The following is a 10,714-nucleotide window of genomic DNA, read 5'->3' on the forward strand; positions in this document are numbered from 1 at the left end:
AAACTTGTTCCAAAGGTGATTTCAAAGTACATTTTAGTGTTTCTGATACAGCTTCCAAAATGGCAGTAGAAAATTGATTCAAGCCCTCATAGTAAATTTCTAAATAAGAGAATATTATAACCTTGAAATTGGGTTTTAAGATGGGGTTGTTGCGTTATTAGACCATTAGGCCCAGTTGAGTGTGTCTAATGACCCAGTAATTGAGTCGAAATGGCTTTCTGAGACCCCATGTTCCCTTCTGTTGGTAATGTGCATGTAGAACAGATTCCACTCATTTTATGAGACAAATCACAGAAAATATGAATCAGAATTAAACACATTCGTTTACTCCAGTGGCAAAACTTGTGCCAGTAAAGCTGATCCAATCATGATGACAAAAAAATTTAAATCAGCAACAACTTCTAAAACATTCCATGAGAATATAAATCTAACAGTCTCAAGAAGTGCAATGCACAAGTTTTTTTTTTCCACCTTAAGAAAGTACAACTCCACCTCAAACAGACACTAATGATCAGAAAAGACGGGATTTAAAAATCCTCAGTTTTAAAAGAAAAAAAAAAAAAGCAACCAAAACCACAACAGCAGCTTCAAGGATCACGATATCTGCTTTCTGTCATGGATATTTGCATCATTAGGTCGCAGGAAAATCAGAAAAAACTAAGACCTGTGACATTTTTGCAACCAACACCTCAAGCAAAAAGGTTTTCTGAACTTGTAGCAGCTTCCACAATAACCATCAGAGCGTAAGAAAATAAAATAAAATAAAGAGGACATAAGGACAAAAGTCAGCAGCTCTCGGTGGTTGTCGTCCATCTCAGTCCTTGTACTCCGTGTACTTTTTGGCCGATCCGTGCACTTTGCTGGCGGGGTATTTCAGTCGGTTCAGGGCCATTTTGCGAAGCACTGCTTGCGGAAGGTCGACGTGACACTTCTCGGCGAGCTCCACCAGGTAGATCAACACATCGCTCAGTTCGTGCGCCAGATGCTCGCGTTCTGACTCGGTCCAGCCCGGCAGGCCCTCGGCCACATCTCCCCGCCACTGGAAGAGCTCCGCCACCTCGCCCACCTCCCCGACCATAGCAAGAAGCAGGTTACGCGGTTGGTGGAACTGGTTCCAGTCCCGTTCGTCTGTGAACTGCGCTTGCATCCGCCTTATATCCTCAACGTTGGGCTCCGAGCTGAAGGTGAACCTCCCGGGCCGCTCTGCTCCTCCGTTCTGCAGCTTGGACTGTGACGAGGTCCCGTTCAACACCACCGAGTGCGCCTTACTGGGTCCGCTGCCATTTGAAGTCACTGAAGGAGCTTCACCGGCGATTCCACACTTGTCGTCTTCGTTGGTGGCCATCATATTGGACGACTTTTTACAGCGACGTCTTTAAAAGCAACTTCTTTGCGGCTGTCAACAAGCTCTACCGCAACACATGTACAACTCCCGCCAGACGCCAAAACGGAAATTATGTAGTAGGTTACGTCACAACACGGAACCTCGCTAATGCTGGGATTTGTAGTTTTATCCTAGCACTACTGCCTCAGACTAAAATATTAAATATCACTTTAAAAAACTACATCTCCCTTTGTTCAGTAGACGTGAGCAACATGGCTCCCTCCTATAGAGCAGCAGGTGAACTTCTGCACAGCATTAATAAACAAATGTCAATATTTTATCCAAAATGTTCGTTTTTGGTAAGAGGAATTAATACAGCAAGCTTGCAATACGCCAGTCAGCTACAGCCCAAAATAAAACGGTGAGTACGTTAATCTGTAGCAGTGCTTTTGACCCGCCTATTGAATAATGTGAATGTAAGATGAGTAACTGTGAACGAGGAAATACTTAGCACTTTAGATAATTACCAAAATACACGAGAGATTCACTTTGCTCCTCGGATGAAAATGACAATTTGTGTGCTGAGTATGACTTATTTTGTTCACGCATCTACAACTTCCGGTATATGACTTTATTGAACGCATCGAATGATGTAATTGACTTTGCAACTGAATTTCTGGTTGTTTTAGCCATCAACCACCTAGCAAAACTGGACACTTTTAGCTTAATATATGCACAGTTATTCCTTTTAGGACTATGGCTTGAAATGCTTATGCTTTTTTTTAATATGGTTAAATTGTTGGATGTATTTCAGGCTGCAAAAACTTTTACATCTACATTAGGAAAATACCATCAATGCCCTATCTACCCCTTGCCACAAAAATGTAAATCAATAAAGTCACAGTTGTGTCCATTGTTAAGTGGAAATACAGAGAAATTGCTAATTTGTTCAGATAACACACTCTAAAACAATCCTTCACTCTAAGCTGCTGGTCTGTTGTGGAACATGTATGTGTTGGGAAGAATATGGTTTTATTTTAACATAGTTAAATATTTTTTTCTTTTTTATATGACCCACGCATTCATATTTTCCTCCATTTGCTAAATTCACCTTAAGATACACAAAACAAACACATTTCATCATTTTATGTGCAGATATTACAGATTCTTATGACATGAAGCTTGTCTTTTATTTTTCATTTTCCTTCCTGGTCTAAATTTATAAGTCCACAGCGACTATTGAGACAACCAGCAGATAATAAAATGTATTATCACTGAGGCAGTGCTGCAGTTTGAGATGCCTGCTATTGAGACTGAAATCTGTCATTTCTTTAACTGTGTCTTATATTTATTTTTCTCTTCTTGTCCTCAGTCCACCTGTGTGCATCTGCTGATGGATGTCCTGTCTTTTCTTCTCCATAGTGATCCCCAGCGCCTGGTTGGGGTGGTGGGTTTGGAAATCCACGCACAAATTAACTCCAAGACCAAGCTGTTCTCTGGCTCCCCTGTGGGTTTCTCAGCACCTCCAAACTCCCTGGTGTCATTCTTTGATGCGTCCCTGCCTGGAACGCTACCCGTGAGTGATGTTTAATGTGGATCCAACAAAGAAAATCACTTGTTTGTGGGTTGCTTTCTTATCAGGTAAATGTCTCTGTGTTTGCCCTGAGGTGCTGAATAAGCGATGTGTGGAGGCAGCAGTCATGACAGGATTGGCTCTGAAGTGCACCGTAAACAAGAAGTCATTTTTTGACAGGAAACACTACTTCTACGCCGACCTCCCGGTAAGGGGTTCTCCCATCTTTTCCTCATTTTCTGTGTCATCTAGATTTTCTTGCCTGGAAGAGCACTTGCAGGGGCATTAGTGGGAGGCCCTTACCCGACAAACGACTCGGCAGACGTGTCATTGTCCCGAACGTCCTGCTGCTTCATTGAATCTGCTTCCAACCGCTTCATCACGGCACTCCCAGTAAACGCTCTCTGCCGCGAGCTCTATTTGAAATAGTGCTTACGCCTCTCTGAAGCAGCAGCGGTGCTATTTGCCACAGACAGACAAATGACACATAAAGCTGCCGAAGAGAAGACGTAGTGTTTGTGTAGTCACCATGATTTCTTCAAAGCCTGAAATGAAGCCGGGAATCAGCACTTGTGAATGTTTGACATAATAGTAGCGTCTTGTTGTGCATTATGATCTCTTGGACAGCAGCAATTTTAACATTATGAGACAACATTATGGCATGCTGTGCATTATTGGCCCGGCCTCAAGGGAATTTAAAATGGATAAAAAGGAGTTCCGTTTTTCCTCTGCCAAGAGCGTTCTGGTCTGTCAATGTTGAGCTCCAACATTTGACAGCTAGTTTTGTTCACATTATACAATCTGTGAGGTTAGCAGAGGAATAATAGCTGGATCCGAGAATATCTGCAATAAAAGAGATATTTGTTGCAATTATGTGCCTGTTTGTGGACTCTGACATGGGCAACTCTAAATGTTGGACCTACATTTACAAAGAGCAATGATGATGTAGCTGGATGTTCGAGTAGATTGGCCAATAATTCATCCACAAAAGTAAAGCCATGTAACCCGTTCAGAAATATTTGCCAAGCTTATTTTTGCAAAGGCGTGTCAGCCTTTAATGTTTCCTTTTCCCAAGCGATGTCTGGAATGAAGTGCTCACAAAGCAAAGTTCCGCCATCTCGTGGGAGCGCCTGGGTGATTTCTTTTTACTGTCGTTATGAGTGACGTGGAAGATGGAGGCGTCATGGAAGCTCAGCAGTGAGTTGGCCCATAGAGACGTCTGCTCATAATTCCTCAAAGTGAGGAGTCGTAGAACTTATGAAGTTTGCTAACCAGCCGCTACACAGGCGGCAGGTATTGCGCCAACATGGCTTTAGATGAGGTGATGCAGAGGTTAATTAGGAATCAATGATGTCTTATTTCTGTCTGGAGTGGTCTGAAGTCACAGGTCCGTCTTAAACGACCAGAGTAGAAGGAACTTTCCGTCAGATCTCCCGACTCTTTGTCTGACGGACTCGGATATCGCACCATTGCAGCAGGACGCGTTTCTAATCGCCGTGGCAGCGCTACATCATCCTGCCTTAAATCCCCCAGAAGCTGCGAGATTAGCGTTCTTTTCGCTGTTCTCGTGTGTTTACCAGAGATTGCATCACCTCTTTTGGAATATTTTCTTTCCAGCAGAGGCAGAAACAGCAGTTGTGATTTCTTTAGTTCTTTCTGACACACTGACACTGGTTGAGCCCATATGTGTGGTTTTAATTAAAGATAACGAACCCACCTAAATAAAACCGTCCATGCTAATTGTTCATATTAGCATCTTCTGCTGCTACAGTGCTCTCCTCCAGTGTCGTGTGAAACAGAAAATTCAAAATCACGACACTTTGATTATGCAGACGACGCCGCGCTTTTCTCGTCCAACCTCAAGATCGACCACAATCTCTCTTCATGCACCCAAACCGGCAGCAGCACCAAGGGAGACGCCATCCCACCCCCTGCAAAACACAGTTGTAAATTGCATCGTGCATTATTGATAAGTTCTGCCAGAAATCTCTGATTGCGCTTCATAAAACAGCACAGTTGCTCATTAAACGATGACTCTGCATCTTAACGAGCGTTCGCGCCTTGAGCGAGACAATCGCTGTCGTATGGAAATTTTATTAACATGCATCGGCAGCTCCACGCCAACATACTGGGAACGTAATTACGATTTCCCTGAGACATTAAAGCGGCAGATTAACAGACTCGATTCAGCGACAGGAGGAGTGGGTTTGTCGGGTGTAACGGGATAACCGACGTGATCGTTTGGGGACTTTGACATCAGTCTGAAAGCGATTGAGTGTGTGTTTGCGCGTCCCTGCTGGGGATTACCTGCCACTGTCAGACTTCAGCTTGGTTTTGCTGAGACAGGAGGGTTGGAGGGACTTCTCTGCGGCTGCGAGGACGTCGACAGTGATCTTGCCTTATTGTTTCCTGCGCAACAGCGGCGGTTGTTGATTTATTTAGGCCCAAATAAATAAAGTCCGTCCGTCCGCCCGTCTGTCAGTCAGTCACGTTGCACCAAACTCCATTGACTCCCCTCTTCTCTTATTCACCCACTTCACTTCCTTTAGCCTTCATCTGATTAATGGTTACATCCTCTGAGGCGGTTGCCATAGTGATGTGGGAAAATTGATACTTGGGGCTGCAGATTATTTAAGTAGGAAGTAAAATATTTATTCTCACTCTTTTGTAAGTAGAGACTTTTACAAGGACGGCCCAGCTTGTTAGCCAGCGACGTCTTTACACGTGATCACACATCTCTGTTTAACAAAATAGTGACTTTTCTCCTTTCCTCTACACGGATGGTTGTTACCAACAGGGTTTTTGTGTAAACATCTGGTCCCAATCGCTGCACCTCCAGATTTAATCATCTGATGTCGTAAAACAGGAGGACAAAGAACATTTGTAGACAAAGAGTTGTTGTCAGAGAGAATCTGGGCCCGTATTCACAAAGAAGCCAAAGACTGAAATCAAATATTAAGATTTTTCTCAGAATTTCTTCTTGGAATGGAATGGGATGTTGCGAGAGGAGGTCAACCACGTCTCCTCACTAGAACAAAATGTTCTTTCCGCTCCTCGCTCAGAGTTACATCGCTCTAAGATTCCTAGCTCGGAATTTTTGGACTAAGTCAGGAGCTCTGTGACGAATAAGAGGTTTCTAGTTATTTAAGAATTTGTGTCTCATCAGAGAGGTTTAGGATGCTGAAGCAGTGCTTTTAATTTGTTTGCCAGTGCAGCAAAATATTATCTTTAACGTCACAGAGTTGTTTTTCCTGTCTTCCTTCCCGTCTTCCTGGGATTAAGTGAAGTTAGCGCAGTGCTAATCCCTTCTCTGTCTATGACTGGCCGTGCGCTGCCTCAACATAATTGGCAAACATTCGTATTTTGAGGCAGCTCTGAATTTTCCCACTTTTTTTTTCCACATTTTCTACATTTTCAGGCCGGATTCCAGATCACTCAACAGCGGCAGCCCATCGCGGTCGACGGCGCGCTGCTGTACAGCCTCCTCGGAGGAAAGAAGAGGAATCAGGTGATCCAGAAAACGGTCAGGATCAAACAGATCCAGCTTGAGCAGGACAGCGGCAAGAGCCTTCACGACGACCTCCGCAGCCAGACGTTCATCGACCTCAACAGAGCAGGTCGCGTCACAAAACAAGCTCAGGCTGGAGGAGGCCGCGGGCCTGTCGGAGACGTAATGCGTGTCCGTCTCCACCCGTGTCAGGTGTCGGTCTCATGGAGCTGGTGATGGAGCCGGACATGAGCTGCGGAGAGGAGGCGGCCGCGGCCGTCAGGGAGCTGCAGCTCATCCTGCAGGCGCTGGGCACCTGTCAGGGCAACATGGCTGGTACCGATCGTCTCCGCTGTCACGTCTGAGCCCACCCACCTCCACCCACGCGCTCAGGCCGCCTCTCCTTTCCTCCGCAGAGGGCCAGATGAGAGTCGACGCCAACGTGTCGGTGCACGAGCCGGGCGAGCCGCTGGGCGTCAGGGCCGAGGTGAAGAACATCAACAGCATCAGATACCTGGCAAAGGCGATCGGTGAGGATCGGGAACTGGGAGGGGAGGATAAGGAGGTGGTTTGAGAGTACAGCGGGTATTTATGGAGCTACTGGGCCACAGCTGGAGCGAGGGCACCCACAGAACCACAAATGGGGGCACAGTTCCTTTTAGACGTTATCACAGGAGCAGGTTAGCTTCAATTGAAACAACAAGCTGAGGTTGTTATTACCGTGTTAATAGCATCCAAATTGCTACCTCTGTATCGCGTTCATCACCAAAACTCTTACTGTTAAAGTCTGAAGTGGAGCCACCGCTGGAAACTCCCTCTTCTCTATATTATTTTCTGTTTGAGCTGATTCTAATGAAAACAAACCAGCGGAGTTGATGAGGAGACGTCCTGTCAGGAAGTTAACGTTGGCAGCCACTCGTCAGGCGGCGTTTTGCTCTGGCAGCCTGTCACGAACACTTTGCTCCGCGGTCGAAGCTGATTTAGCTCCTCTCAGCCACTCATTTAAAAATAATCAGGATTTTTCTGTCAACGCCGGTCTGAGCCGCCGTTGATTGAGGCTCGCGGAGGAGAACTGATGAAGAATTTTAAATGTTTAAAACCTCTTTGTTCCTCTGTGGCGCCTGCGATGGATGATTTATCAAATTTACGCTACCTCTGAATCGGTTTTTAAAAGTCCTGGAGAAAAACATCATTCATCACAGTTCTAACGTGGCAGCCAGCACATAACAGCGACGCTTTCAGTATTTACTGTGAAATTATGTTTGTGCGGAGCGTGTTATTGAATAAAATGTTTGTGTTCGTGCTCCCCCTCCCGTCAACAGACTTTGAGATCCAGAGACAGATCGATATCCTTCAGAGAGGAGGGGTGGTGCTGAAGGAGACCCGAGCCTACGATTCCAAATCAGGGTAGGAGGATGAAGGGTCAGGACGCACCCGTTGACCGGGGGGCTGCGTCTGGCTCATTAGTCCTGCGCTCAGAAACAAACCGTCACGATAAATCATGATGAAGGGAGTCATTTGGATGCTACCGTTAACGTCAGGTGGGTGAGGCGCCGCTGCAGCCGCGTGATTTCACAGAATCAACCGGCTGGCACGCACACCTGAGGCCCCGCTCTTCTCCTGCTGCAGTGGTTCTTTTCCCATGAGGCTTTGGAAGTCCAGAAAGTGTGTTAAATGGAGCGTGATGACCGTGACCCTTTCCTTCTCTCCCGTCTCTGAGCCTGGAGCTGCAGATTTGACCACACTGTTTACCAGACAAAAGCAAAAAAATGAAATTCACAAACCGTTCGATTTATTTTTCAGTGTTTTTTAATTAGCTGTTTTTAAAGAAAAAAAAAGATTTGTTCAACCCAGGTGTAATTGATTATGGATCATTCTGCATCGTTAATTGTTTTCTGTTTCTTGCAACTAGTGAGCATCTTCTTGTTGATACCATCTTTTCACAATTTCCAATTTAAAAAATTATAGTTATTAAATTGTTTCAAACTTAATCGTTTAATTTCTGTGGACCCACAAACTGATAATTATAGTAACTAATTGACCCGACACCTGGACAAAGTTAATTTTTTCCCTACAATTCATCCAGTTTAATTGCTTGACTTCAAAATTTCCCCAGCATTTCGGATGTTGGGCCTTGTGCCTGTGCCAATTAAAATTTTGCTGATTCACGATTGCTTTTTCAATCTGCAGGGAGACCATTTCCATGAGGGACAAAGAGGGTCTTCAGGATTACAGGCGAGTGTGAGCTTCTTCATCTTCCGTCCACGGCGCCGTGTTTAGCGTCCTTGGTGACACTGATGCAGTAATGATATCCGATCTCGCTCTCTGCGGTGGCTGGAGGAGCGTGAGTGGCAGCTCCACGGGGAGAAGTAAATACTCCGGCAGAGAGGGGGGCTAGATGGACAAGTTTAAAGCTGATGGAGTCAGATGATTGAGGCCAGAAGTGAAATGTGGCGAGCCTGCTGTTGAGAGGAGTGTTAGCAAAGATCAGCCTTCTCCGCTCCGAGCTTATCGCTGACAAGATCCTTCTCCCCAACCTTCAAACCCTCCATTCAGGTTCATGCCAGAGCCCAACCTGCCCCCTCTGATCGTCTACACGGATAACGCGTCGCTTCCCCCCGGAATAGACGTGCGCCAGGCGGTGGTGGTGGAAGCGATAAGGAAGAGGCTGCCGGAGCTGCCCGGCGTGAAGAGAGACAGACTGGTGAGAAGCTACGGCATCCTTCCAGAGCACAGCTTCACTCTGGTGGTAAGATTAGAAGCCAATCGCACATTCCATTCTTTATTTTTGGTATTACGCTAAAACTAACGTGCCTGTGTGCTGCAGAATGAGGAGGGACTTGTGGAATACTTTGAGGAAGTGCTGAAGGCGACCGCGAAGGAGCCGAGGAAGGTGATTGGCTGGGTGACCAACGATCTCCTGGGTCACCTCAAAGAGCAGAATATACCCGTGAGCCAGAGGTGAGACCTCTTTCAGTACGGCGCTTTGAGTAAAGCAAAGAGCTCCTCCGTGTTTTTTGTTTTTTTTAAGAATTACGGGTAGATGGAGCGAAGCCAGCAGGCAAGGAAACCAAATGTTCATCAAATAACTGATACTTGATGCTTAAATAGGGAAAAAAGTGAGGATAAACTCGTGTTTTTGACTATTTCTGCTCCCTGTGAAGTTAGCTAACACCTCTTTTCACCTCTGGCTTCAAACTGAATTAAATTGATTGAAGAAACAAGGAGGCGCAGGGATGGGGAAGGTCGCTCCCGGCTGCCTCTGCTGGCAGATCTGAGGCGTCGCAACAGTGACATGATGAGATTCACAAGCCTGGTCGGAGTAGGAATCATTACTGTATCCGACAAATAAACAGTCAAGATGGATACTTTTCATTTTCCTGTGTCTTTGGGGGAGGTTTAGCCGTGATGGATGGGCTGGCCGTTACTCTGAATGCAACCGCCTCTGGTTAATGTATTCCAACAGGCATTCTGATCCAGTGTCAGGTACCCCGAGGAGAAGACAAATCACACCGCTATGATGCTGATAGACTGTTGACCACTCAGGCTCCGCCCCCTCATTTTTCATCCTTCTCCTGTTTAATATCGGCTATTTTTCAGTCCGCGTGTGAAAATCCGATTACATCGGCTTCATTTAATTTCAGCCCCATCTCTCCTCCCGCCCTGGCCGAGCTGCTGGAGCTCCAGGAAACGGGCCAGATCTCCTCCTCGGTTGCCAAGCAGGTCAGTCAGCCGCACGGGCAACGCAATTATCCCCTCCTGCCTGTCACCCAGGCTCCTGCTTGTTTACGTTCCGGCTGTCACTCACACCTCTCACGTGGGTCTGACTCAGGTGTTTCAGGAGATGTGGAGGTCACCAGGTAAAGCGGCTCAGCAGCTGATTCAGGAGAAGGACCTGGGCCTCGTGGCCGACACCAATCAGCTGCACAGCATCTGCCAGAAGGTGGTCGACTCGCACCCCCATGAGGTGAGGACGGTTCACCCGGAAATGACTGCTTCTGTCCGTTTTTTGGAAAAAAATAAAAATGCTTCTCTGCCTGCACAGGTTGATGCCATCAGAAATGGAAATAAGAAGGTTCTGAACAAGCTGATGGGGCTGGTTCAGAAAGAGACCAAAGGCAGAGCTGATCCTGTCCTGGTCAGGGCAATTTTACAAGACAAGACGTCATGACGCTTCGGAATCATAAAGAACGGGTTGAATTACATTGTAAATAAGCTAATATCTATATTTGTGTACAATATTTATGGGCGCGAAAGGAATAAAACTTTTTTTATGGAGACCCTCAGCAGCAGTAAACGTCTCACTGTTTGGACAGGGAAAAATGAGCAT

At 46.1% G+C, this 10,714-nt stretch overlaps 2 protein-coding genes across 2 annotated transcripts; one reads left to right on the plus strand and one right to left on the minus strand.

Annotated features, from left to right (window-relative positions):
* Positions 1 to 304: 304 nt before the first annotated feature.
* Positions 305 to 1,456, minus strand: dctpp1 (dCTP pyrophosphatase 1). Its single transcript, XM_011612961.2, has one exon. It carries the CDS (start codon positions 1,346 to 1,348, stop codon positions 815 to 817), a length of 534 nt encoding a protein of 177 aa, XP_011611263.1. The 5' UTR covers positions 1,349 to 1,456; the 3' UTR covers positions 305 to 814.
* Positions 1,457 to 1,553: 97 nt separating this feature from the next.
* On the plus strand, positions 1,554 to 10,670 carry gatb (glutamyl-tRNA(Gln) amidotransferase, subunit B). Its single transcript, XM_029850605.1, has 13 exons — positions 1,554 to 1,745; positions 2,747 to 2,900; positions 2,992 to 3,105; positions 6,316 to 6,514; positions 6,598 to 6,720; positions 6,801 to 6,914; positions 7,707 to 7,791; positions 8,575 to 8,619; positions 8,941 to 9,133; positions 9,212 to 9,345; positions 10,029 to 10,107; positions 10,217 to 10,351; positions 10,430 to 10,670. The coding sequence occupies exons 1-13, from the start codon at positions 1,597 to 1,599 to the stop codon at positions 10,553 to 10,555; spliced, it is 1,650 nt and encodes a 549-aa protein (XP_029706465.1). The 5' UTR covers positions 1,554 to 1,596; the 3' UTR covers positions 10,556 to 10,670.
* The last annotated feature ends 44 nt before the right edge of the window (positions 10,671 to 10,714 follow it).

This window comes from Takifugu rubripes, chromosome 17 (assembly GCF_901000725.2).
Source record: "Takifugu rubripes chromosome 17, fTakRub1.2, whole genome shotgun sequence".
In the NCBI taxonomy this organism is placed as follows: domain Eukaryota; kingdom Metazoa; phylum Chordata; class Actinopteri; order Tetraodontiformes; family Tetraodontidae; genus Takifugu; species Takifugu rubripes.

Coding starts and splice junctions, on each gene's coding strand:
- dctpp1 (XM_011612961.2), bottom strand. CDS start 1,348: ATGATGGCCACCAACGAAGACGACAAGTGTGGAATCGCCGGTGAAGCT.
- gatb (XM_029850605.1), top strand. CDS start 1,597: ATGGCTCCCTCCTATAGAGCAGCAGGTGAACTTCTGCACAGCATTAAT. Junction 2,901..2,991: donor CCCTGCCTGGAACGCTACCC/GTGAGTGATGTT, acceptor GTTTGCCCTGAG/GTGCTGAATAAGCGATGTGT. Junction 9,346..10,028: donor AATATACCCGTGAGCCAGAG/GTGAGACCTCTT, acceptor ATTTAATTTCAG/CCCCATCTCTCCTCCCGCCC.